Genomic DNA, 26,414 nt, shown 5'->3' on the forward strand with positions numbered 1-26,414 from the left:
CTTAAAATAAATCCCACTTTCTTAAATTAGAGTGATTTTCTGTTACCTCCAACCAAAAGAACCCTCATAAGACACCCAGCTTTGCTAGAAGCAGTTTTACCTCATTTCTTTCCAAATGGTCCAGGCTTTCAGATTGTTGGCACTTGCTGTTCCTGACCTGGGCCAGTGCTGTGGTAGAGGTTTCCTCTCGTGGTAGTGCCAGGACGTTGTCCTCCTACACAGGCCTTTTGAGAAGTGACGTTTCTTCACAGTGGTCATGTTGCAGGTTTGGAGAGCATCAATGTGGCTATTTATAGAACTGACACTGAGTGAGGCTGACCAGACAGGGAAATGGAAAACATTTCCTCAAGGAGACTCCCAGATTTAAGGGGACTTTGAATTGAGAATTATGAAATGGTAGTTATGGAAGGAACCTTACACAGAGGCCAGCTTCACTTCTTCTTTGTTTAGATGAGAATCATGAAGCCCGGCAAAACTGACTTGACTTGCCCTGAAGTATAACCAAGGACTTCCAACCTCCAGGATAATGTTCTTTCCCCAACCCCATGCTACCTTTATCACTTTCTTGATGAAAAGAATGTTTAATTTCCCAGGTTATTCCCTTCTGTATAATGTCTGGAATATACAGAATAAAGTACTTATACCACATACATGACTAGGGAGTTTATGGTCCTTGTGGTGAAATTAAGGACTTTAATCTTAAAGCAAATTGAAGAAAAATATGAGTCCACAGGTAATGGGAATGAATGATTTCTTTTTTTCAGTAGACTTTTATATGTTTTTTTTTCTAACTCCCATCTAAATTACCACAGACTGTGCTTGTTGTGATATCAAGTAAACCATGATAACATACCAAGGTCACCTGAACTTATTTAACATGGATAGAAGCATGATATATAAGATAAAATCTAAGTTTTGACTTGGTACCACATGTTCTCCTAAATCATATTCATTGCACAGATAATTCCCAAATCTGCTTCTTAAAACTTCTCTCTTGACCTCTAAATACTCTCTGTCCACACAAAGAGCACATTGCTTTGTCCATGTCACGCCCACAATGCCTGTCCTGGTTCATACACTTTTCTCTCTTGTCTCAACTATTGTAGAGGTTTTCTTGCCTCTGGGGAATCCTTATCTTCTTTATTCCACTTTCTCCCAAAGACTGCTTCTAAAATTACTTTTCTATTTTGTAGTGGACATTTTGTTGTTGTTGTTATTGTTGCTTTTCTTGCACTCATTTCTCCTTTCAGAAACAATTGGATTTTCCCTTGGGGAATCCAGGTGTGGCTTTAGCTGGGTGCTCTGGCTCTGGGTCTCTCACATAGCTTAGGTCATCTCAAGCCTCAGCTGGAAGGAATAGGCTCCCTAACTTACTCATGTCGCTGTTGGAAGAATTTATTTCCTCATGAGCTGAGGGCTGGAGACTTATCTGGGGCCCTTGCCACATAGATCTCTCCACAGAGCATTTGACACATTTGACAACATAGCAGGTGGCTTCATCGAACTAAGCAAGTAAGAGAAAGAAAGCTTGATAACGCCAGCAAAGTCACAGGCTTTTACAACCTAATTTTGGAAGTGATGTCACATCATTTCTGCCATATTTTTTCTGTTAGAAGCAAGTTGCTAGGCCAGGTTCACACTCAAGGGGAGTAGATTACACAAGGACGTGAATGCTAGGAGGCAGGGATCATTGGGGGACCATCTTAGAAGTCTGCCTAACCTGGAGATAGATATTATAATCCCCATTTTACAGGTGGGAAAATTGAGGCTCCATTTGAAAAAAATTGAGGTGATTGATGGCTCTAATGTCTGTATGATGAAAATTCATGTTTCTGAGTGGAATTTCTCAAGCATAGGTTGGTATGTTTCAGCTTTGTGGTTTGGCTTTCTCACCTACAGAGTCTGCCTCTGTGTCTTCATAGAGCCTTGCTATGCAAAGTGTGGTCCAGAAGAGAGCAGCATCAGCCTCACCTGGGAGTTTATAGACATGCAGAATCTCAGGCCATACCGTAGACCTAAGGAGCCCTGGTACTACAATGGTTAAGTGCTCTGATGCTAACCAAAAGGTTGGCTGTTCGAACCTACCCAGTGGTCTTCGGGAGTAAAGACCTGGCGATCTGCTCCGGTAAAGATTACAGCCTGAGAAACCCTATGGGGCAATTCTACTCTGTCACGTTGGGTCGCTATGAGTTGGAATTGACTTGAGAGCAACTAACAACAACAGCCCCTAGACCTACAAAATCAGAATCTGCATCCCCAAATGATTCATGTGTACAATAAAGTTTGAGAAGTGCTGTGCTAGAAGGTCTCCTTTCCAGGGTTCTCTGGTGACTTCAGGTGCTCCTGTGCTCTTCTGTCCACGGGTTCTGCTAGACGTCTGGCCTTCAGCAGTAGTGGAGAATATTATATACTACCCCTGCACTATTTCAAAACCAAAGGAAATAAAGCCTCTGAAATGAAGGCTGCTTCTGTGTGTAAATGAAGGCTACTATTTTGTATAAACAGCATCAAAAGAGAGTAATAATGGGTCTCTCTCAGTAAGCTAAGAGCAAGCAGGAACTATTGGCATGGAAAAATCAGAGAGTAGACAATGAAAAGGAAAGTTGGCATTTGGTTTTAGAGTGAATTGCAGCAAATATGTACAGAAAGTGAGTATGTTGTGTGAAAGAAGGTAGGCACAAAAGACCACATACTGTATGATTCCATCTATATGAATTTCTTTAAAAGGCAAAACTGTAGTGACAGAAAGCATCTCAGTGGTTCTTAGGGTTGAGGAGAAAAACTCAAAAAAAAACAAACCCTTTGCTGTCAAGTTGATTCTGACTCATAGCAACCCTATCGGACAGAGTAGAACTGCCCCATAGGGTTTCCAAGGAGCACCTGGTGGGTTTGAACTGCCAACCTTTTGGTTAGCAGCCATAGCTAACCAAAAGGTGGGAGGAATTGACTGCAAAGAGGCCTGAGAGAACTTTTTGGAGTGATGGAAAGGTTCTGTATTTTGATTGTGGTGGCAGATACAGGGGTATATACATTTGTCAAAACTTATCAAATTGTACATTTAAAGTTGGTGAATTTTATTAAGTGTAATGCTAAAAAAAAAAGCAAAAAGGAGTTAGTAGCAGTGTCAATTGATTCTAGTTCCTCAAATTTTCTTTAGGCCAAGAACCTAGGGACTTTGCATTGATTAGAATAACTATTCAGAAGAGGTTACCATTTGGAAGATGGCCTTGGTATCTGATGTTGACATACGATGAAATTATTTCTCCTTTGAAATCCTACCAGGAAGATACCATACTTAGAAAAGAGTAAAGGTAGCTATCATTTGAAGTATTTCTAAAAGTCACATTCTAAGGATGATGCCATTGAACTTCTTCTTTGATTTCTTGGGATTCTATAGCCTTCCTTGAAAAGGAGAATAGAAACAATAAAAAAAGAAACAATAGCTATCATTTATTGAGCAATAACTCAGGCCAGGCGTTCCACATACTTCATGTTCATTATTTCATTTAATCTGCATTGCAATGCTGTAAATTAGGTTCTACTGTCTTCCTCAGTTAACAGAAGGAAGAGCTGAGGCTTAGAGAGGTTAGACAACTTGTTCAAACAGCCATCCTACTTGAATTTGGGATGAGCCTCCGCCTCATTTAAATTTCTATAGATTAAAGGAATTGAACTTATCTCCTGTTGAAAGCCTGCAGAGCGTGTTCTACCACTTTGAGCAGTTAGAGCCTAAGCAAGGGGTTGCTTCAAAAATGAGGAATTATCTTCTCTGGTTTCCAGAGCTATGATTGGGGAGAGCAGAACCAGGGAGAGGCTAGGGATTTGGCAGTGGTCTATGGCCCCAGGACTTCCCCAGAGGATGCCCTCAGAAGTTACAGGGCTGGTTATTTTGTAGTACAGTGCCTAGTACTGATGCAAAGGAAAGGTGTGGCTGGGGGTGCAGGGGATGAGCATGGCATTAGCAGCCACACATTTCTGGTAATGGAGGGTGCTGTCCAACCATAACCCTTGCACATGGTTGGAAATGATAGAGGTAATTGTGGGTGTATCTCTGCCAGAGAGGAGGAAAAAATTCTCAAATGATTGTCCATCTGCTTTGAGATACAGAGAAGTGCTGCTGAAGTGCTACAAATGGACTCCCTGTTCCTTGTTATGTCCTTGTCCCCATTACATCCTCCAAGTTGGATCACCAAGTGCATTGTGAACTCAGACTCTGACCCCAGTCTGCAAAAGGAAAAATATTACCAAAGCATAAGGCAGATTTATTCACTCATACTAATGAACTAACGCTTAGAAAAGAATCTGACATTCATGAGAAGTGAAAATGAGGCTGTTTACACCTCCAAAGGGGACCTCAAATGTGATTGAGAGAGCTGAACATGGCCACACAGGCTGAATGAGGTTTGCAGAACCGAGAAGAGCTGGGCCAGGCAAGACATCCCTACTGACTGAATAGACTCCATCCGTAACAGCGCTTCTGCTCATTTTAGGGGTGTAAATCAAGGCCAGCATTCACAGTATAAAAGATCACAGTTAGGTAGGGAGGGACATAGCAGGAAGTTTTAACATGGACATTTTATGCCATGAAATTCACAACGGCTTTGATGCTGTTCCTTGATAATTATTAACTTCACATGATGTTTTTTCTTTGAGAAAAGTTTCTTACCTTTTAATGGGATTAATATATATTAAAGGATATGATTATCGTGCAAACTGCATATTTTTCCAAAATGAAAATAATTTTTCCTATTGTTTAGAAATTCAAATAATATAAAGTCAGAGTTCCCAAAACCCAGGGGAAAAACAAATACAAGGGGAAAATCACTATAAACAAATTGGTGTGTGTATATCCTCCCAGACTTTTAATATGTAAACAAACCTACACTTTAACTTGAATATGATTTGACTGCAATACTGTCCTGTAGCCACCTTCTTTCACTCCTCAGTTTTGTAGAGCTACAGGTATATCAATACATTTTGATCTACCATATCTTTTCAAGGGCTGCATTGTAGCCCATTGTATGGATGTTCTATGATTTAATTAAAAATTCTCTACTGAGAGACTTTTAGGTTATTTCCAACTTTTGGTTACTCCAAACAATGCCATGGTAATTATTTTTGACATAAATCCTTGCCCACCTGTCCAATCATTTCTGAAGGATAAATTCCTGGACATGGACTTGCTGGGTCAGAAAATAGGTATTGTCGATTTTGATAAATTTTGTCAAAGTACCATGCATGAATTTGCCAACTTGCATTGTTTTCAACAGTGTGATAAAGTGCCCTTTCCCTCACATTATTACCAACTCTGGGCATCCCCAGTCTTTGCTAATCTGATGGTAGAAAGGAACTTAATCAATTTTAATTTGCATTTGTCTAATCAGTAGTGATTCAGGGTCTACTGTCATATGCTTGGAGCCCTAGTGTTGTTGTGGTTAAGAGCTTGACTGCTAAAGAAAAGGTCAGCAATTCGAATCCACCAGCTGCTCCTTCAAAACCCTATAGGGCAGTTCTGCTGTGTCACTATAAGTCAAAATCGACTCAACAGCAACAGGTTTTGTTTTGTTTTATGCTTGCTGGCTACATGCACTTCTTTTTGTGTGTATGAATTCAGTATTTTCTAATGGGGTATTTATCTTTTGCATATTGAATTACGAGAACTTTTTCTGTAGTAAGAATTTTAGCACTTTGTCTCATTTTTTCATGCAATTAAATATGTTTTGTGGCAGGGAAAAAATATCAAACAGAGTTACTTACAAAAGATCCCCCAGAACTTTTGTAATCGACACCCTTTACGAAGTGTTGACTACTACCAGCATATTATAAACCCTGTGAGGACTAGGACTGGGCCAGTCTTGTCCCATATTCTAAGCCCTAGTATTTAGCACAGTGTCTGGTAGTTAGTAGATACTTGGTAAAGATTTCTTGAAAGAAAGAATGTGACTTTCAGGAATGACTGGCCTGTCAGAGATTAAATGATATGAACAGAGAATACATGATGTCAGATTTTTTTCTTTTATTTAATTTTACATTAACAATTTGTAATTAAAATACTTGCAAGTGGAGAGAACTGGACTGACTACCCAGAAGAAGGTCTGTCCTAGTATTCTGAGAAGGTACTTTAGACCAGGGTGTGGGCCCACAGCACTTTAGGCAACCCCAGGCACCTGCCCTGAAAATGAATCTTTGAGAATATGAAGGTCCCCAGGCTAGAACCGAATTTATTGACTAGAATCATTAGTTCAGACTAAACAGAAAAGAGGACAGCAGAACTCCAAAAAATCCAAAAGAAATTTTTTTGTTTTCTTCATACTTTACAGTGTAATTGGCAGTTCATTTCATAGTCATGGAAAGCAGAGCCAAGCATATCAAATAAAGACCAGAATTTGCTTCATGCACTTGATTTCTAAATTTTTTTTTTTACTTATTTCACAAGATTATTTAATGCCGGACGGCATCCCAAATTATGCTGCAAAATTCCTATATTGAGACTTTTTTTTGATAATTCATCTCTTGAAAAATATATATTTACTAAAGTTAATTTATTAAAAGTCAAGATTTTCCTCTAAGAGTTTATGTATTTTATCTATAATGTCTCCTCCTCCCCCACTTCCACCAAAGTATCACTAAAGCCAGTCAGATGCAGACACAGGAGTAGCTCTAAAACACCTGCTTTGTTTTTTTAGTGGCCATTGTTTCAATCCAAAAGCAATGAGGCCAGTATTTCAAGTCCATCTGTAGCCATAGAGGTGAGGTATTTCAGTCAGAATAGAAACATCATTTTGATCTGAGCACTTGATCTGCACCCATCCAGGCATGGTCTACATGTGCAAAACTGAGCACCAAAGTTATTATTTAGATACACAGGGGGCCGACTTCACAGGTGTGAGACCTGTGCAGTCACACAGAACCCTGTGCTCAGAAGGTTTGGTTTAATGTTCTGTCACCATCTTGAGCGTCTTAATAATTTTTGAACAAGGGTCCCTGTGTTTTCATTTTACACCAGGTGCTACAAATTATGTACCTGATCCTGAATATACATACATAAAACTTGCTTTGACCTGGATCATCTGACTTGTGATCTCTGTTTTTTGGCATTGAAGATAGAACTGTGGGTAGTTTCCTAAAGTCTCTCCCCGTCATCCTCAGGATTACCCTAGTTCATAACATTTTCAAAGGCATAAAAGTCACTGGTCATGTGATTCACTGAGAATGAAGGAAGAAGGCACATAAAGGTGATTTATATTTATCTGCAAATCTATAGATGGGAAGTTATGTCTTCAGTGAAACATGGCAGACTTAAGCCCAATGCAATACATACAATCAGCATAATGAAAGAGCTTGTTCATTTGAAGAGCAAATATGTATGCACACATGTCAATAAGCTAAATATAAATACGTTCCTTTTGTAATTCTTCTATCATTAAAATGATAGTTTCAGAAATTTGAAGAAAAAGCAGAATCTGTATAAGGTCTGAGCTTGGCTATTCTTCATAAGACATTAAATATCTTAGATATTAAATGATGAAAACATCCTCTTCTGAACTAGAAAGTGTTATTCTTCCTGCTTTCTTCAAAAGAATGAATGGCAGGGAATAGTTGGTCTAAAAATGGCATAAGACATCTACTGTCCATTTATACAGAGAGGAATAGACATTTCATCTTCTGTACAAGATGACGTAGCATGATTTTAAAAGGATGAGTTGTCAAAAGAGAGGTACTCTTACTAGACATGTTATGAGCCACAGGAAAGGCTCAATGGGCAAGGAAGCAGTGTGACCTACGCCCAAGTAGGGCTTTCCTGTCCTGGCTGCATATGAGAATTACCTGGGGGAATTAGAAAAAAGACTGCTGTCTGGGCCCCACCCTAAACCAATGAAATTATAATCTGGGGTGGGTCTCAGGCAAGGGTATTTTTTAAAAGTGTCCCAGTGACTGTAATTTGCAGTCAAGGTTGAGAAACACTGGGCTTCTGCATACACTAAAATCAAGGTTTGGGCTACACTGAAGTCAAACAGGCATCTGTTTAGAAAATTTAAAAATTAAACACATATTTATATCTGAACACTTAAACTTAGATACTCTTCATATGGAGTTATTTCTATGAAAAGTATTAATTATATGTAATTTTTAAATGTTTTATAAATAATTTAATGATCTTTCTCTAAGGTTAAACACTAACCATAAATAGCAAAATATTTAAGAGATTAAAATAGTCTTTAAAGAAGACATTTCAATTATTTTTAGGAAACCTGAAGAATGTGTTGAATTTTAAGTCCTTTAAACCTAGAGGTGGATAGGACAAGTAGTGTTCTTCCTAACTTGGAGCACTTTTTAGATATTAAATATCTTCTTCCATTAAAAGTGGAAGAAAACAAAATTTAAAAAAAGAAAAAGAAAACACCTCTCAGACCAGAATTTAAAATTAAGGCATTTAGAAACTGATATGTATCTTCTAGAATGTCTCCTTTAATAATATCCTTTTTAAAAATTCTACTAAATGTCTTTACAAAGAAGTACCTAAAAATCCAGTAATGTTAAAGGAGAAATCCTTCCCCAAGGAGTTTTTGAGTTCTAGAGTAAAGGTGCCCTTGAAGATTTCACAACTCTTGTGGGAGGCTGGGAGTTAAGGAAGAAGGGAGGCAGGGAGAAGGGGAGGATGGAAAACATAAAGGCAAAAAATGAGTCCTTTTAGTTATTTCTTTCTTCCTATGCTGGAGAAAAAAATGCTGGAGAAGGCTACACTAATTGTATTTGATAATTCACTCTTGTGGGCAGAGGTGAGACAAATGGTCTCATCTTTGTTTTTCACATTCATAACCCTGGAACCAGACCAGCAGAGAAGGGTAAGGGCACAAAGGTTCAGATTTTCCACTTCGGGTTTGTTTGTCTCAGTTGTACACTGTGAAAGAACCTGGTTGCAAAGACAGTAAAAAGACTAACTCACCTTCCTTGCTTTTAACATCTGTAGACACTGAGGGGATGTTTGGAAGAATCATTTAAGAAGTGATACAAAGGTTACAGTGACTGCATTTTTTTCTGTAAAGAGCTTGCATAACACAAGGATGACCAAAATAGACAGTAAGTGAAAATAGATGTCACCAATTATTCTAACATTTCCAGAAGCACCCAGTAATAAGATAGGCACAATAAGGAAGTCATTAGGCTATTTAACTTAGAGTATTCTCCAGTATCACTGAGACAAAGAGAAAAAACAAACCTGCAAATGAGCTTAGCACTGAGTATTACCTAACCAAACAATCAGCAATGATAGTTTTTTTCTCCAGTGAGAGTTCAGCTAGGAAAAGGGTTGTATTTCTCAAATGCCTGTTTTCACAATGTTCTGTTACATTTTAAATCCAAGTTCGATGACTGACATGCTAATTTAAAGCTTCAGGATACTAACTTGTTTTTAATTCTGGCCCAGAGTATTAGGCTGAATGTTTCTCTCCTTGTTTGATACCAAGAACAAGATGTAGGAACCAGTTAAACTGCACAGTCCATCCTTTGTCTCTGCAAACTTCAATCTGATCAAGAAAATACTTTTTAGCATCCTCCTCATTTTTCCCCACTGTTAGGGCATCTCGAATATATTCAATATCTTCTTTGCTTGTTAACTGGGGCATTCCAGTCATCAGCATCATGGAGAAGAGGATAATCAGTAGGTTTGTGTGATGACGAAGGGCTAGATAAGCCCTGGCACAGACATCCTAGATAGAGGAGAAGAAAATGCTGTTAGTGTATAGTAATTAAGTGGGCTGAAGATCACTGGGCTGTGTTGGAATTTACGTATGTCGTCCATGGAAAGAAACCATCACAGTTGAGGTAGGTGCCCTACCTCAGGTGAAAAAAACTTGGTGAGAACATGTACTGTTTTTATAATCTCTTAAGCACATTAGTATAGTTGCATATATCAGGCAGGGCATGCTCAAAGGAAGATAATTGATACAGGTAAGTCTTATTTATAACTCTACCTTTTTAATTCAATTTCTTTCCTAGGAAATTAAGAATGGAAATTTCTGTAGTCTCTAAAGAGGAATGAGTCAGTTTTTGAACACTATGCTGTAATCAAAAAGCTTTATGTAAGAATAAATAATGTTTACCAAGAGCTAATGAAATCCAAAGAAGGGATGGAAACATAGTATTTGAGATTTCATTTGTTTGCATTTTTATTTTATACTTTGTTCTATTATAAGAAAATATGAGTTAGCTTTCCACTATCTGATTCTCAAAATTATTGAATGAACTTTGGAATTTTAATACAGATTATGAATATTGAGTGAAAGAGAGGGCTTTAAAAAAAATACTATGGCTTATGCCTTCCCAAAGTCTTGGAGTAAGGCCATTATACGGGTAGGTCAATGTACTTCTTAAGCATTTGGTTAAATGCCTGACTCCACTAGTCCATGATCTTCTTGAGGCTGATTCATCTCCAGTGTGTAACACAATGCCTACCATGTAGTAAGTGACGGCTATTTAAATGGAATTCATGTTCAGTGTTTATGGTTGAGTTAAAAACAGTCTCAATACCGTGTCTCCTTTTCTACAAAGCATGAGTTGGCTTTGGCATCTTAATTAATAAACAAAGCGATGAGTATATAACTACAGAATAACCAGGTCCCATGGCCCCTTCCAGTGTTGAAAGACAGCTGGGAGAATATCAAGATTTGACCAGCATTTCTGGTTCCTGTCTGTAGGCTTGTGTAAGATGGGTGATTGTGACCTGCACCAAGATAGGGTGTTCTTAAGTCAAAGTCAGAGGTGGTTTACCCATGGTGTCTAAGGCAGCTCAGAGACAGGTGGATCTGGGCTATCCCAGATCAGCCACTTAGGAGCTTCTGTGATCTCAGGCAAATTATCTAACTTCCTGTTCCTCATCTGTGTAAAGGGATGCTAATGACAGTCAGGGAGTCTCTAGGTGGTACAAACAGTTAATGCACTCAGTTGCTAACCGAAAGGCTGAAGTTTGAGTCTACCCGGTAGAGCCTGAGAAGAAAAGCCTGGTGATCTACTTCCGAAAAATCATTTATTGAAAACTGTATGGAACACAATTCTAGTCTGACACACATGGGGTCACCATGAGTCAAAATCGGCTTAACTGCAACTGGAGAGGAGAGAGGAATGATAGTGATGGTGTCTACTTCATACAGTTGCTGAGAGGACTATATGTAAGAGCACACAGAATGCTTATCCCAAGACCTAATACACAGCAAGTGCTTTATTAATGTTAGCTCTTGTTATTATCATCACTATTACTCTGGAACACTAAATGCACGTCAGAGGGTGACGAAAGAACTCAGCTGAGAGAGAGCTACAGGATAAGGTACCTGGAAAAACGGGCATGAGGACTGGACCTGGGCCACTGCCAGGGAACTGAGACCTTGACCAGAGAACGTGGGGCTCAGGACTGCCTTCATCTAGAGACTGCAGCAGGGTCCTGCTTGGGCCTGGGCTGGGCCATCCTGTGTTAAAGCACCATGCACCACTGGCCACCAAAGTTGACTGTACTTCGGGAGAAGCACCAGCAATTGGTTTTAAGTTTTCATGTTCTTTCTTCTAGCCTTGGTCACGATTTCTTTTCCAAGCACAAAAACCACTGGACTATTTTGTCATCTTTTAAGTGAGACAGTATATATAAATGCTTGGCACAAGGCTGGCACATAGGGAGGGCTCCTTCAGTGTTAGTCCTCTCCCTTCCCTACCCTGAAGGGTAGACTGGCTCCGAATCTACTCTCTGCTTACGATGAAGTGGGAGACTCGAACATCTGCTCGGGCTTTTCCTGCCGTGGCCCAGGCATCACTGCTGCTGGGCCCAGTGCATTAGTGCTCTTGCATTCTTAATGACCTCCACTTAGGCCCGGAAATCATTTTTTTTGCTCATCGTAGGACCCACCTAGGTCTCTCTTATTTCTTGGTAATTACACAGGCTAAGTGTAGCCTTCACCCCAGGCAGCAGCCTCATTAATTGGCCAACTTGCACAGTTTTCACAAGGGCGTAGACAGGGATGCCTTTTGATTTTGAAGTAAGGTACATTTTGGTTTTTAATTATGTTCTATCCTTCTGTACACTGTGGGCTCCAGGCAAACCCCTTGCTGTGTGAGCTCACGGTGTGGTTGAACTCTTTTTAATAGAAAGATTTCAAAGCAGAAAATTAATGTGAAGCTTTTTTTTTTTAAGTTACTTTAACTCCAATCTATAGGTGCTCAGTAAATACTTACTAGGCTGTGAAATACTGATTCCCCCATCCCTGCAGCAAACAAGGAAAGGAACTGCCCTGCTTCTCTGAAGGCCATCTCACCCATATAAGGAATTTCTGCTGGCTCTAATTTATTTAGTTAGCTCTGATTTTCACAGACAAGGGTTACTTCTGTGAGAAAGAAATTTCCTCCCCAAATTTAATTGCATGCCACACACTAGTCAGACACGATGTCCAAATTCTGACTGGCTGTGTAGACTTAGAGGCTGGGTGTAGGTTGAATTATCCTTGGTTTAAAAGGTATTGTGGAGCAGTGGATGATAACACAGAGTCATGCCTAGATGTTTGGATTCAAATCTTGGCTTTATTACTAACAAGCTCTATATCACTGGAGATGTTACTTAACCTGTCTGTACCTCAGTCTCCTCATCTGTAGAATGAAAATACCCATTTCATATGGTTGTGGTGAGAATTAAATGAGATATTTGTAAAGCACAGTGCTGTGTATATTGTTGACTATTATTAAAAGTACAAGAGGTTGCATTATTGAACACAGACACTTCTAAATGTTGAGGTCGCCGTCCCATCCACTCCACTGGTCAAAATGTCCCCTTAGGTAGTAGAGACCTGGGATTGAGGCAGTTAGGGTGGGAGATATGCCTTGCCCCAACCAGTGCCAGGGAGAGGGCTCTCTTCATGCTGGTCCATATAGGTGGGTGAGCCAATGGAAGCATATGGCACATTGGCTACATGTGCAGCTGGTTCTCTTCTTTTTAGGGGCACAGCTGAGTAGCTCTCTGCCCACCAAGGCCATACAAGTTTCATTTCTGCCCTTTGCCACAGGGTTTGTGAAAGGGCCCTGACCATGCCACCTCAGCCCAAGGCCTGTGAGGGACAATGAGGATATGGCTACAGGAACTCAGGGGAAAATACAGAACACAGAATTTACTGGCTGTAACAACAGAATTTTCTCTACTGCCAGAGCTGCTGGTATACTGGCCTCAAACATCCTCATTCTCTTCCTCTTAACTGCCTACTGAAGGCTTTATACTCTCGAGTAGAGTAGAAGGGGTAGAGGAAGAATATGATTTGGGGGACTTGGTTTAGTCTACTTGTTAATCAGTATGAGTATGGGGAACTTTATATTATTGCTAATGTTATTAGGTGGAACACTATCTATTAAAACCAAAAAAATCAAACTTGCTGCCATTGAGTCAATTCCAACTCATAATGACCCTAAAGGACAGAGCAGAACTGCCCCATAGGGTTTCCAAGGAGTGTTTGGTGGATTTGAACTGCTGAACTTCTGGTTAACAGCCATAGCTCTTAACTACTACGCCACCAGGGTTTCCCAGTATTAAAAAAAATAATAATAAATAGATTGAGCCTACATAGTACATCTGCTCTTGATCGTTAATTCAAATGCTTAATTATAACATCTAGTACCAAAAGAAAGGCTTGTTTTTACAAAGCTACCACCCCCATAAGTCTTGGGAACAAAAGAATTCATTACCATTTCAGGGTCAAAATTTTTACTTGTTTTGTTAACTGGCCCAACTATCAATTCACCAAACTGAAAACAAATTACTTTGTATACACAATCTACTAATTTCTATACACTGATGAGCTGCGGCTGCTTTAGATTATCCAAGGTCATATGGAATAGGCTTACTTTTTCTTAAAAACAAACTCTCCCATTCTTATCTAGCAACGAAGAGGGGGTGAACTATTATTGCACATATCCACAAAAATGAAGACATAATCTCAGTACCATAAAACCCAAACTCCAGGAAAAGATTCTAGGGCTAAGGGGAGAGAGAGAGGAGAAAAAATCACAAATACTCATCAATGAAAAGAAAGGTTCCTGCCCAATTACTTTTCCTAAATGGTAATGCTGCCTCTACTTGCTAGAGAGACAGTAAAGAAAAATAATATTTCAGTCCAAGGAAGAGGCTTTCATTATTTTTTTTATAAACAATCAATTTACTGGCTAGCCAATATCTTTAAAAGTTGTTTTGGCATAACAGAGAAGATCACTGATGAGGGGACCTAATGATCCAGAAGGCACTTTGTGGTAAATCTGGAAGAAGAGTGTGTCTGATACTTGGCCATGCATTTGCTGAATTTGAATTAGGATTCTTACCTTTAAGGGCTTTTTAAAAATGATTCTCAGAGTAGCCCCATCTACCATAGAAAGGAAGAGCTGTACTGCTGTTCTTCTCAAATACTTAGCTAGAAGCTCATTAGAAACCTAAAGGCCACAATTAAGCTGTTCTACACTTTTTTTTTTTACACACTTTTTTTACACTTTAGTCAAATATTCTCAATATCCTGCATACAGGGGTGTATGCGTGTGTGTGTGTGTATTTACCTTCCAGCTTTGTTCCAAAAAGGATTTAAGGTGGAGTTTTATTTGGATATACAAAAGTCAAAGTAACTTTAATTAGAAGTGGATAGAAAACAAAGGAAAGGATCCACAATGGGTCTGAGAAAGAGACTAATTTAAAATGTACATCACAGATCCTGTATACTTGTTATGGGCACTCTTTGAATATATTTCTAGCCAAAATGAAAATCTAATCAGTTACTCTATCCTGTGTTCAGAAAATTAAAACAAACGAATAAACTATTTGCTTAGGAGAAGCACAACTTCTCTAGAAACTAAGACTGGAGAGAAGTTTTATAGGAGGGTCATTTATAGAGTATACTTCGTAACATGGGGAACAATGTCCTTGGTAATATTCTTATAGTAGACAAAGCAACTCTCTAGAAGAAACTAAACATTGAGAGAATGGTGCCCATTGAATCTCAGTGTTTAAAAATCACAGTGATCTAACATCTTGTCACCGAGTGACCCTGTATCCTGGTAGACTAATGCATAATCCAATCCAAGGCCTCCTCTCCAGTCTCAGATTCCCATTTCTTCCAGAAGAGTGATTACATTTGGCAAGCTTATCCAAGTCCTGACAATTCTATAACCCACACAAGTCCGCATCTGGGGGAGATATCACACCAACATATTCAGACTCCTACCAATGGCTGATGCTGGCCCCTTCTCAGAGGGCGTCTCCCAATGGTTAACATGGGGAGAGAGTGAAGTATGAGAGTCTCTGGATTAGAGACAGGGGAGACTGAGCCTGAGCTAGTGGGCTAGGGTGCAGATCCCAAGATGGAATCCTTTCTCAGCTCAGTGTGATTAATGTGACAGATAAACTCATCATTTCCCATAGTAAAACCTGTTAAAGCCAGAACCTGTGTAAGGCAGAAACCTGTCAGAGAAGAAAAACTCAAATATTTTCCACTAAAACAAGCGACAGAAAAATGGTAAGGCTGCACCCTGTCAGAGGTGGAAAACTTGCGAGACCCAGAAGAACAAGGCAGTCTCGTTGAGTTCTGGCTCTCACAGGTTTCACTTGGACAGTAATTTGTGATTGATCAATTGAGTTCCAAATGACTGCTTTGCTTTGCTCTCTATTGCCCTAATCTAGCCCATGTACTGCTTCAATTTGGACCCAAATTTCCTTTTTTGACTCAAGTTTCCTATATGCTCCCATATATACATATGTTCCATCCACTGGACAGCTGTACTTGTTCCTAAACACTGACCACATGAACCTTTAGACCTCTGTCCCTTGCTCATGCTCTTCTTTCTGCCTCCATGTTCCTTCCCCTCCCTGCATCTGCCTAGCAAAATGAAATAGAACTCGGCCCATAGGGCTCAGATAAAAACGCTTCCTTCTCTGAAAAACACTTTTCTATCCCCCTGGGCAAGACTAACTGCTCCCTCTGCAAACTCTTGTTGAAATTCTTAGCATAAAGTATTCCTTAGCACAAAGCTGTGTGTGTATCTCTCCTGCTATGCACCGGGGCTGTACCTCTGATTTGCATCACCTGTGCCTAGCACAGTGCCTGGCACACTGTAGATAATCTATAACTATGATGAATGGATGCTAATGTTCAGAAGCCATGCTCAATCTTTTTTTTTATTGTACTTTAGACGAAGGTTTACAGAACAAACTAGCTTCTCATTATATAACAATTAGTACACATATTGTTTTGTGACATTAGTTGCTAACCCCACGACATGTCAACACTCTCTCCTTCCCCACCTTGGGTTCCTTATCACCAGCTTTCCTGTCCCCTCCTGCCTTCTAGTCCTTGCCCCTGGGCTAGCATGCCCATTTAATCTCATTTTGTTTTATGGGCCTGTATAATCTTTGGCTGGAGGGTGAACCTCAGGTGTGACTTCATTACTGAGCTAAAGGGGTGTCTGGGGGCCATACTCTTGGGGTTTTTCCAGTTTCTGTTAGACCAGTTAAGTCTGGTCTTTTTCATTTTTTTTGTGAGTTAGAATTCTGTTCTACATTTTTCTCCAGCTCTGTCTGGGACCCTCTATTGTGATATCTGTCAGTCAGTGGTGGTCGTCAGGCACCATCTAGTTGTACTGGTCTGGTAGAGGCCGTGGTAGTTGTGGTTCATTTGTCCTTTGGACAAATCTTTCCCTTGTGTCTTTAGTTTTCTTCCTTATTCCTTGTTCCCAAATGGGTGAGACTAGTGGAGTATCTTAGATGGCCACTCACAGGCTTTTAAGACCCCAGATGCTACTCACCAAAGTAGAATGTAGAACATTTTCTTTATAAGCCAAGTTATGCCAGTTGAGCTAGATGTTCTCCAAGGCCATGGTCCCCACAGCCCTGAACCCAGTAATTCAGTCCCTCAGGGAGTTTGGATGTATCTATGGAGCTTCCATGACCTTGCCTTGGACAAGTTGTGCTAGAAGCCAAGCTCAATCTTGAGCAAGGTTCATTGCTTCAAACTGGAGATGAATTAGGGAACTTAAGTATTTGAAAGGGATTACACTGCAAAGACATTTTGTCTTGCCTAGTGCAGTACTTGGGCCTTCTTTGTGCCTGGCACAGTGCCTGAAATGTAGTAGGAAATTAATATGTGTGTGTTGAATTAGTGTCCTATTTTGAATATGGTAGGACAGGGCCTGGTGACTACACAGGATAGAGTACGAGGTTGAGAAAGTCCAACCTGGCAGGGTACAGGTCTATACAGTTACAGATGGGCGTGAGTGCTACCACACAGAGGAAAGGAGACAGAGAAGACCGATGGGGAATTGTGGTGAGGTGGCTGGCGGTCCTCAGGAGTGACAAGTTAGTTCCCTGGGGTGGCTGTGGCTGGGTCTTCGGCCACACAAATGGCAGGAGGAAGCAGAGGCCCTGGTGGAGGAACTGAGGCAGAAGCAGTTCAAACAATCTGGGATCCAAGGTTAGAGAGAGACCACAGCAAAGATGGCCTTTTGCTGAATAAAGGTTCTTAACTTCCTGAGTCAGGTCTCCACACAGAGACTGGGCATGGGATGAGCCTGTAGGTTGGGGACCTGAGTACACCTTGGCATGGGGACAGAGGGACTGCCAGCATTGGAAACCAGCAAGCCCTCATAGAACTGGCAAGAAAACTTCCACGGTCATCCTAAATTAAGAAAATACAATGAATGGGCTCTAGACATCTCTCCTATAAAACGCTTCTTAAGAGTGACATCTAGGGGCAAGTCCCTTTTAAGTACACTCGTCAAACTGCCTTGCATAGATGTGTTTGTGAAGGTGTTTTCTGGCTCCCCTATCTCGTAAGCTTGATTTGACAAATTTGCTTAGTTCCTACTGTGTGCAAAGAATATCTTCAAAATGCTTGTTCATATGAGACCAAGCTGTTCAATTTCCTTGAGAACTATCCTGTATTGAACCTATACACAACTGGTAAGAGTGCATGTCCTATTTCTCTTGGCATAGGTTACTAATCTGATTAGGAAAATCATGTAATATTTGTGTCTGTAAGGAAATCTCTCTAAAAATGTGAAGAGGGACCATATGACATTCAAATATTTCTATCATTTTTTAAAAAATTAGGTTTCATAATTGAGTTTCCACCCACTCTCACTTATAGACATGGTTAGGTTCCAAAGACCAGATTGTTATGTGAAAATCAGCATTATGCAAAAATGGAGGATGACCACATCACCTCACAAAATGGAGGATGATTACATTGTTAATTACTGCCAAACTACTGAGAATCATGGTCCAGCCAAGTTGACACGTAACCTTAATCATTACAGTCACCTGACCTTGCGCCTCAGTATTCATTACTGCCAGATGTACATTGTTAGTGCATAGAATAGTCCAATAGAAGGTTTTTTACTATTGTTGTAAATGCAGAATGTCAGATAATGAGATAGTGGATAAGTGAGGAGAAGGTATACTTCCTTTTCTGATGTAAGGATATTCAGCCTACATCTTGAAGTTTTATTAACTTCTGTGTAATGGTAGTTGACCAATGTGCACCTGAATTGCTGTTTTATAAATTCATAATACACAGCATATCATAGGGAAGGAAGAACCCTTAAAAATGATCTAGTCTGATGCAACTCCCACCCTCTGCAGGAACTGCCCTCCAGCATTTACTCCTTCACTCAGCAAATACCCACTGAGACCTTACTATGTCTCAGGCCTGTGTGAGGACAGGTGTGGCCTTGTGCACAGAGCTTACAGTCTGAAAAGCGTGAGACAAACAGCCAACTAGTACAAATAGTTCTATGCTGTGATAGATGCTACAAAGGAAACAAGTGTAGGCAAAGGGTAACAGGAGGGGGCCTAATACAGAAGAGTGCTCTGGGGATGACATTTAAGCCTAAAGTGCAGTAAGGGGCACTCCTGGAGAAGGCCTGAGCAGAGGAAGAGCTGGAACGATGGAAAAGGTGGAGGAACGCCACTGTGATGGAAAAAAGCAGCAAGTGAAGGAACAGGGGCAGGAGGGGATGGGGCCCACCGCACAGGGCCTTGCAGACCAAGTTTAGACTTTCAAGTTGTATTCAAAGTGATATAGGAAGCCACTGAATGGGCTTTAAGGTAAGGATTCACATTATATCTTTTTCTTAAAATTCAGTTTTTAACCAAAGTCTTATTTATTTACAACCTTCTAAAAGACCAAATACTTAACAGAAAAGCACTAAAATGTTGACAGGGTTATCGTGGAAGGTAGGATAACGGGTTTTTGGTATCTTCCCGATATTTTAGATAGTTTCCTGGCTTTTGTTTTTAACATTAGCTAAAACTACATTCTTATATGAAAATAAAAGAGGAAGTTGGATTTCATTGGCCAATGATATATTTCTGTGTTATATATGCTCTACAACTAATCACTGAAATGTAAAACAAAGTGGCTTAAAGTAAATAACCAGTGGGTAAAACGTGTGTTCTTTCTCATCTATTCAGTACGGAGAGATTTTTCTAAGGAGAACTAATTTATTAAAATCATTATCATCCAAATATATCAGCTTAGCGCCCTGTGTATAGGATGCTGTTCCACAAGGCTAATGGATACGCTTGAGTTCAAACGGTGGGCCTTGGTTTTGCATCCAGGGCTTCATATTGGTTCCTTCTGGTTCGTAAGTTCCCAGGAAGTTATACATACGAATCACCTGGAGATCTTGTTAAAATGTAGATTCTGATTCAGTGTATCTGGGGTAGAAATGCAAATTATCACCTATGTTCGAACCTGAAGGAACCAGCTTGAAGCCGTTTGTGTCTTTTTGTCTAATTACAGTTTGTTTGTTCCTGAACTCTCTCCTACTCTAGAAATAATAAATATGGCTCTATGCTAAATTTTTTTTTTTTTTTTTTTTTTTTTTTTTTATGCTAAATTAGCTACCTTGGAAAGAAAAGAGGGGTGGGATCCAGTACAGCCTTCCTCTTTCAGTTCCTGACTACTAGCTAGGCATGTTTTTAATTCTTTGTGGAGAAGGCTCATCTCACCCTTAACAAAAGTAGGTCAACTTTTCTCCACCCTTCCTAACAGGCTCTTAAAATATGCTGCATGTATTAATTAACCTAATCATTTCAGAATTAGTGTTTCACTGGAAATGAAGACGTCTTTTATTCTAAATGTAAATATATACGACAGTCCCTAGCTTATCTAAAAATGGCAGCTTTATTATACAAGATTCTGAGACACTACTTAGAAAAGTTTGAGAGAAGATGTGGTCCCTGATCCTGAAGAACTTCAGCTTAAAAAAGAAACATAAAACTTAAGGGACAGAGAATCTTTCTAGAAGGCTTCCAAAAACCCGTTGCTGTCGAGGGGAGACTCATAGTGACCCTACAGGACAGAGTAGAACTGCCCCATAGGGTTTCCAAGGATTTATGGAAGCAGACTGCCACATCTCTCTCTTCCTCGGAGTGGCTAGTGGGTTCAAACTGCTGACCTTTTGGTTGGCAGCCAAGCACTTTAATCTCTGCACCAGCACAGTGCCTTCCTGGAAGGCTTAGCAGTATGCAATAAAGTTATGTCAAGGTCTGGAGCTTGCTACTTGCCTTTGTCAAGCTGGAAACTATAAATTTTGCATATAGATAATTTAATGCTGTGGTGTTCAGCTTGGTTCCTGCTGAGTGAGAAGGGTGGGGGAATGGGGAAACAAAGAACATAGAAGGCGGGACAGGGGATGGAGGCAAGACAGGCAGAGTTTTGGATCCCATTTGCTCTCTTTAGCCAGCAACAATGATACTTCTTCATGTTTCACCTATTTGCATTTCTGCCTGAGACTTCATTGCTAAAAGGGTTTCTGGACTTTTAAAAATTTTTAGTTTGAAGATCCATTGTGATATCTTTAAACTGCTGTTTATTGAGTGTCTGCTGTGGTCTAGAGAGTCGGCTAAGCATTTTACCAATATCATTCAAATAATCCCTAGAAAACCACATGAGGGAGGTATTATTCCCACTTTATAGATGAGAAAACTGAGGTTCTAAAAGGTTAAGTGATTTGTGCCAAACACGCAGCTATTAAGTGGTATGGCCAGGATTCAAACTCCTTGTCTGCTCCAAAGCCCATCCTTTCAACTATAGGTTATGCTGTATCTATGTTTAAGGCTCACTGTGCATATATTCACAGGCACTTAAAATGTATGAAACACTGCAAAACATAGATGTCTACAAGTACAGCAACACTGATGAAGGTGTGTTTTTAGTGGTGCACACTGTCTGGATATTGCTTTAGTGAGAGGTTTTAATGGCATAAGAAATAAGCTTTGGTAACAAAGGATGGGAAAATGCCCCCAGACCAGGAGAACAGACTGTGCAAAGCCTCCTTGCAAAGATTTGTTGCTTTGAGTGGAAGCTGTCTGTAGGGGGAGGCAGCCTCTCCTAGGACTCCTCATGCCAAAAATCTTTTCATTAAAGAATATTTTGGAACTTAAAAAAAAAAAAAAGGAAGTTAAAGGAAAAGTACTGCTGGGATTTTAAGAAGTGACACGGGGACTATAGGGGCCTATGGGAATCAAAAGGAAAGAGAGGCAATCATTCTAGGTAAAACCAGTGGTAAAAAGGAAGAGAACATATAAACAGAAACAGAAGAGCCTGGTAATTCCTTGCTTTTGTCTGATTCTTTAAATCATAGTATTACTGCTGTTTGTCCTAAGCCAGCCAGATGAACCTCACCCCCTGGGAGAAGAGAATTGAGTCCTTTTCCCCCTTTGAATGATGAAATTCTTACAGGGTTTTCTTTTTATGGAACCATTTTTCTCTTCCAGAAAGATGTCAAAACATGTGATTTTTAACTTTAAAGAAAAACAGGACTGAAATGTGTCAAGACCTGGAAATAGTCTGAAATCCTAAGACTATCTGGCCACAGAGATCTCAGTTTCTGTGACAACACCAGTGGAACTATGGGAAGGCAAATCTTGTAATCACCAAACCGAGAGTCAAACAGGAGAGCAAACAAAAGCAGACATGTCTCAAAACAATATGCCCTGGCTCTTGCTCCACTGGACTTCAAGGTCCATATTATCTCTCAGCGCCTCTGGGGGCTTAAGAGTCTGAGGACAAGATTTGTTCCTAAAATATTGAATGTAAATCAAACCATGTTTAAAAAGAACCCAAGACAAACGTACATAGGAAGCAATCACTTTTTGCCTGTATTTATGTTTGTTTAGGTGCATTTGTGGTAGTAATTCCAACTTTTCTGAACTGTGTTCATTAACCGTTACTAAATTTGCACGTGTGAAAAATTTTCTCCTTGAGTGTCTAAAATATTTGATAGTCAAAACTGGATGTAGACCTAGAAGGAATGAAAAAGAAAGTAAAATCTAAACATTCCCCCAGGGAGGTAGGTAGATTCAGGCAGGAGCTTGTTTACAGGTAAGCAGGACTAGCCCAGTGCTTTGTAGAACCTGTGGTCAAGCTGACAAGATTAAAATGAGAGAAGGGACCATCCTTTACAAAAATGAGAAAAGCATATGGCAGTGCAGCAAAAATTCCCCGTGGTAGTAATTTGATAACTACACACCTGTAGCAAAAATCAAGAGAAGCTCAAGACTGTATGAAAGTCCTAAAAAAAATTAGGTAAAATTTGAATCTCCTAGCCAACATCCTGGAGCCCCAGCAGCACAGTGGTTAAAGAGCTTGACTGCTAACCAAAAGGTGGGCAGTTCAAATCCACCAGCTGCTCCTTGGAAATCTGTGGGGCAGTTCTACTCAGTCCTATAGGGTCACTAGGAGTCAGAATCAACTTGGTGGCAACTAGCTTGGCTTTTTTTTTGGTAGCCAATGTCCTGAATGCATAAACATTCAGTGGCTAAACCTGTTCCCCAGGAGCTCTCCCTTAAAGCCCCCTCTTCAGTACCAGTGTCACCCTGGTGGGCTTATTTGCTAGTCCCACTGACTGGGAATCCCTGGGTGGCGCAGACAGTTAAGCACTTCACTACTATCCGAAACGCTGGCAGTTAAAACCCACTCAGAGGCACTTCAGAGAAAAGCAATCTCCTACCGAAAGGTCATAGCCTTGACAGCTCTATGGAGTGCAGTTCTACTCTGCAATACGTAGGGCCACCATCAGTTGGAGCTGACTCCACAGCAGCTGACAACAGCAGCGGTCCCACTGATCATGAATTAGTTTTAGTCGATGTTTGGTTCTGGCATGAGGATTACTGAGGGGAGTCGTTCGGCACTTGGTGAAGGCGTGTAGGAGACGGGAGGAGGTAGGGTCTGCCATGCCCGCAGAGCGCTAGGCGAGACCAGCCTCGAGTGGAGCGAGAAGGGAGGGCTACGTGCCCTGCGGCTCTCCTGCCTCCTGGTTGGTGTTCACTGTAGATGATGAAAGGCGAGGCAACTTACCTGAAATTTCTGGAAATGTGGGCTTGTCTTCCTTCCAGAAGTTCCCATCACAAACAGGAAGTCTGGGGTTAGCACAAACGGCACTCTCTCTTTACTAATGCCCAGAAAACTTTTGTAGTTCCCAAGAATGTGCCCAAAGTCAATATGAAACAGATTTCCTTAAGAGAAGAAAATATTTTACATCATTACACTGGCGTAAGTGCTTATAACAACACTCTAGTATGTTTACTTCTTGAAATAGTTTCTAAGTTGCCTGAAAATGAGCTATCTTGGGTGAAAGAGTTATTTTTTACACTGTTCATCAGCTTCTGATACTTTTCGTCTTAGCAGGTGTGTGAAAGTAGTACCCACAAAGCACTCTGAACCAAATATGTTTTTGATAGTCTTTGGGTGTTCTTTAAATGACAGCCAAATGCCATTAACAAATTCTCAGAATTGTTTAGAAATAGAAATCAAACTGTCTAATATGTCATTATGCCTAAGACCCTCTCGTGCCTGGTCCCTTTTGGTTCTCACAGAGAGTAAATGATCTGCCTCATGCTAATGCTTTTCCCAGATTCTACTCTTGAACTGACCCAAATTTTATACAGAAAAGTGTATGGTTCGGTGGCCAATATGACAGCGAACCAGTGAGGGCTGGGTCAGGTTTAAGAATACCTGCAAGTTCTTTTTGTTGCTTCTCTGCAACATCTGATGTTGATCACTCCCACCTCCCCTAGCTTCTGAAATACCACCCTTTCCCAGTTTTTTTTTTCGCTCTCTCTCTGACTGTTCGTTCTTAAGTCTCACTTGCTGCCTCTCTTCCCTTACCCACTCCACTCCTTGGTCTTCGAGGTGGGTGATCTCTCTAGGGTGATCATTTCATCTGTGTCCCTTTCTAGTAATGACTTCTAATGTACGCTCCAGCCTTGAACTCCATTTAAAAATTACTGTGCCACAAATAAACCCACCTGTCTCTGTGATCATAATATTGTCGTTGTGCCTGTCTCCTATTCCAAGGACAAAGGTTGCCACACAGTAGCCAGCACAGGAATAAACAAATCTTTCCACTGCTGCCTGAAACTAATTAAAATACATCTGAACATTAGTTGTGTTTTATCTACAAAGAGCAGCATGAATCTATTACAAATTACTCCCCAAAAGACAGTGTTCTGGAAACCATTTTCAGAGAGCAAGTAAGAGCAGTGCTCGATTTCATTAGTGTTATATCTGTTAATTAAGTGCCAGCTTTCTCATTGCTCTGCTTACATTTTAGGTGAAGAGCCAATGCATCACGGTAACATGAGGAGAAAACTTGAGTCAAAGGGCAACAGTAATTTAATCAAAGGTTCACTTCCTCTCCATGCATCACTTGCCAACACCTCTCCCGAGCCCACAGTAACTTCTTCATTGGTGAAGGTATGTTTTGCTTGTGACCACTTACAGTATGCATGGGTTCACAAATCCACGTGTACAACTGATTAATAAACGCTACTAATTATATTTCCTCCCCCAAAAGGCTGTTAACCACACAAATGAGAAGTGTTAAGCTTGTGTAAGCGGAACTTTAAATGACAGTCAAACAGCATAACCACACAGCTTGTGAAGGATTCAGCATACGCACTTCAGAAGGATGGTGGAGCTGATATTTGCAGCATCTATAATTTATCATTTAGATGACAGTGCAGTGGTAAATTATAAATTATAGGGTATGTGGTATTTTTCCAGGTAGGAAAGAATTTATACATTTTGTTGTTGTTTTTGTGTGCTGTTGAGTCAATTCCGACTCAAAGAAACCCTACAGGACAGAGTAGAACTACCCCATCAGTTTCCTAGGCTGAAATCTTTATGAGAGCAGATTGCCAGGTCTTTTCTCCCACAGAGCTGCTGTTGGGTTCGAACTATTGGCCTTTTGGTTAGCAGTCAAGTACTTAGCCCTTGCGCCACTAGGGCTCCTAATTTATACAAAAAGGGTAACTAAAATTTCCTGCTGAATAACAAAAATAGATAGCCATAAAAGGTGCTAACAGATTATTTTATAGAGTCAAATTTTATGCAAACCATGCCTGATAATCAAAGGAGAGGCAAATGCTCAACTGAACTGACCACCTCTGTTTCATGCAGATATGCTATGTCACTGTAGGGAAAGAACTAACAACCCTCACAAGCTCAGGAGTAAGGCCTTCACCATCATGTCAGGATGCATGATGCTGGCAGATCCTTTGAAAATGGGAAACCACTATTGCTATATAAATGACAACTTGTAAGGAGGCTTTAGAGTAGGAAAGCGTATAAGCTCACCTTTTCTTCAAGAGGGCACTTTTCTTTGAGCCAGTGATTCAGGACTTCATCTTTAAATGCACCTGTGTTGCCCACAGTGCTTTGCTGAATTTTGGCAATGGTCGTGGCATCCTTCACAATCTCGATCATTCCTACATGAGAATGCACAGAGTTTGATGTTGGTTGAGGCCTACTGCCTGACCCAGAGGAGGAATGGCTACTGTATTTTTACACAAATAATGCACATCTTCTAAGTTTGTTTGCCAACTGGGCCCCCCCAAGGTATTTTCGTAAGTGTGTTATGTTAATCTTTTTTTACAGCAACATGTGGAAGATTGGCATGATGGCATTTATGAAAATACCTCGCAGGGGGAGGGTGCAGTTGGCAAATGGAGAAGGTGCACGTTATTTGCGTAAAAGTATGGTGTGTCTTTGTTGAGTGAAGGACAGAGGGATTTCTGACCACAGGCCTGTTTTCCAGGTCCATGCGTCTGATGTTCTTAGTAGGAAGAGAAAGAAGAGGAGGGGTATATGAAAGTTGTGTGGAACATGCTTTCAATATCCCTGAATTGAAAAGAGAAATGGTTGGCTTTGAATGATAATAAATAAACGCATTTACATGCTGAGCATATCCTTCCTCACTTGGCAATCTATGCCTTTTCCTTTTATGCATTACAGGGTCAAATGTAAATGGTTCTATACAGCTCTCAAATCAGAAACTTGAATAAAAATATGTTTAATTGAAACTAAAAGGTTAAATGTCTATAAAAGCACCTAAGAGTAGAGTGTGCA

The 26,414-nt window shown here is 40.3% G+C and overlaps 1 protein-coding gene across 6 annotated transcripts in view; it reads right to left on the reverse strand.

Moving 5' to 3' along the window:
* Nucleotides 1-3,530: 3,530 nt before the first annotated feature.
* PIK3CG (phosphatidylinositol-4,5-bisphosphate 3-kinase catalytic subunit gamma) overlaps nucleotides 3,531-26,414 on the reverse strand; it is a 36,990-nt gene continuing 14,106 nt past the window's right edge. For 5 of the 6 annotated variants that reach the window (XM_003407203.4, XM_023544522.2, XM_023544524.2 and 2 more), the window contains 4 exons: nucleotides 25,644-25,774; nucleotides 24,314-24,425; nucleotides 23,364-23,521; nucleotides 3,531-9,710 (listed from right to left, as the gene is read on the reverse strand). In XM_003407203.4, the coding sequence (XP_003407251.1) occupies nucleotides 9,432-9,710; nucleotides 23,364-23,521; nucleotides 24,314-24,425; nucleotides 25,644-25,774 (680 nt within the window). In that variant the 3' untranslated portion in view covers nucleotides 3,531-9,431. The remainder of the gene's footprint in view (nucleotides 9,711-23,363; nucleotides 23,522-24,313; nucleotides 24,426-25,643; nucleotides 25,775-26,414) is intronic. The other variant, XM_023544525.2, reaches the window with a different exon arrangement.

The sequence above is a fragment of the Loxodonta africana genome, chromosome 8 (assembly GCF_030014295.1).
Source record: "Loxodonta africana isolate mLoxAfr1 chromosome 8, mLoxAfr1.hap2, whole genome shotgun sequence".
In the NCBI taxonomy this organism is placed as follows: domain Eukaryota; kingdom Metazoa; phylum Chordata; class Mammalia; order Proboscidea; family Elephantidae; genus Loxodonta; species Loxodonta africana.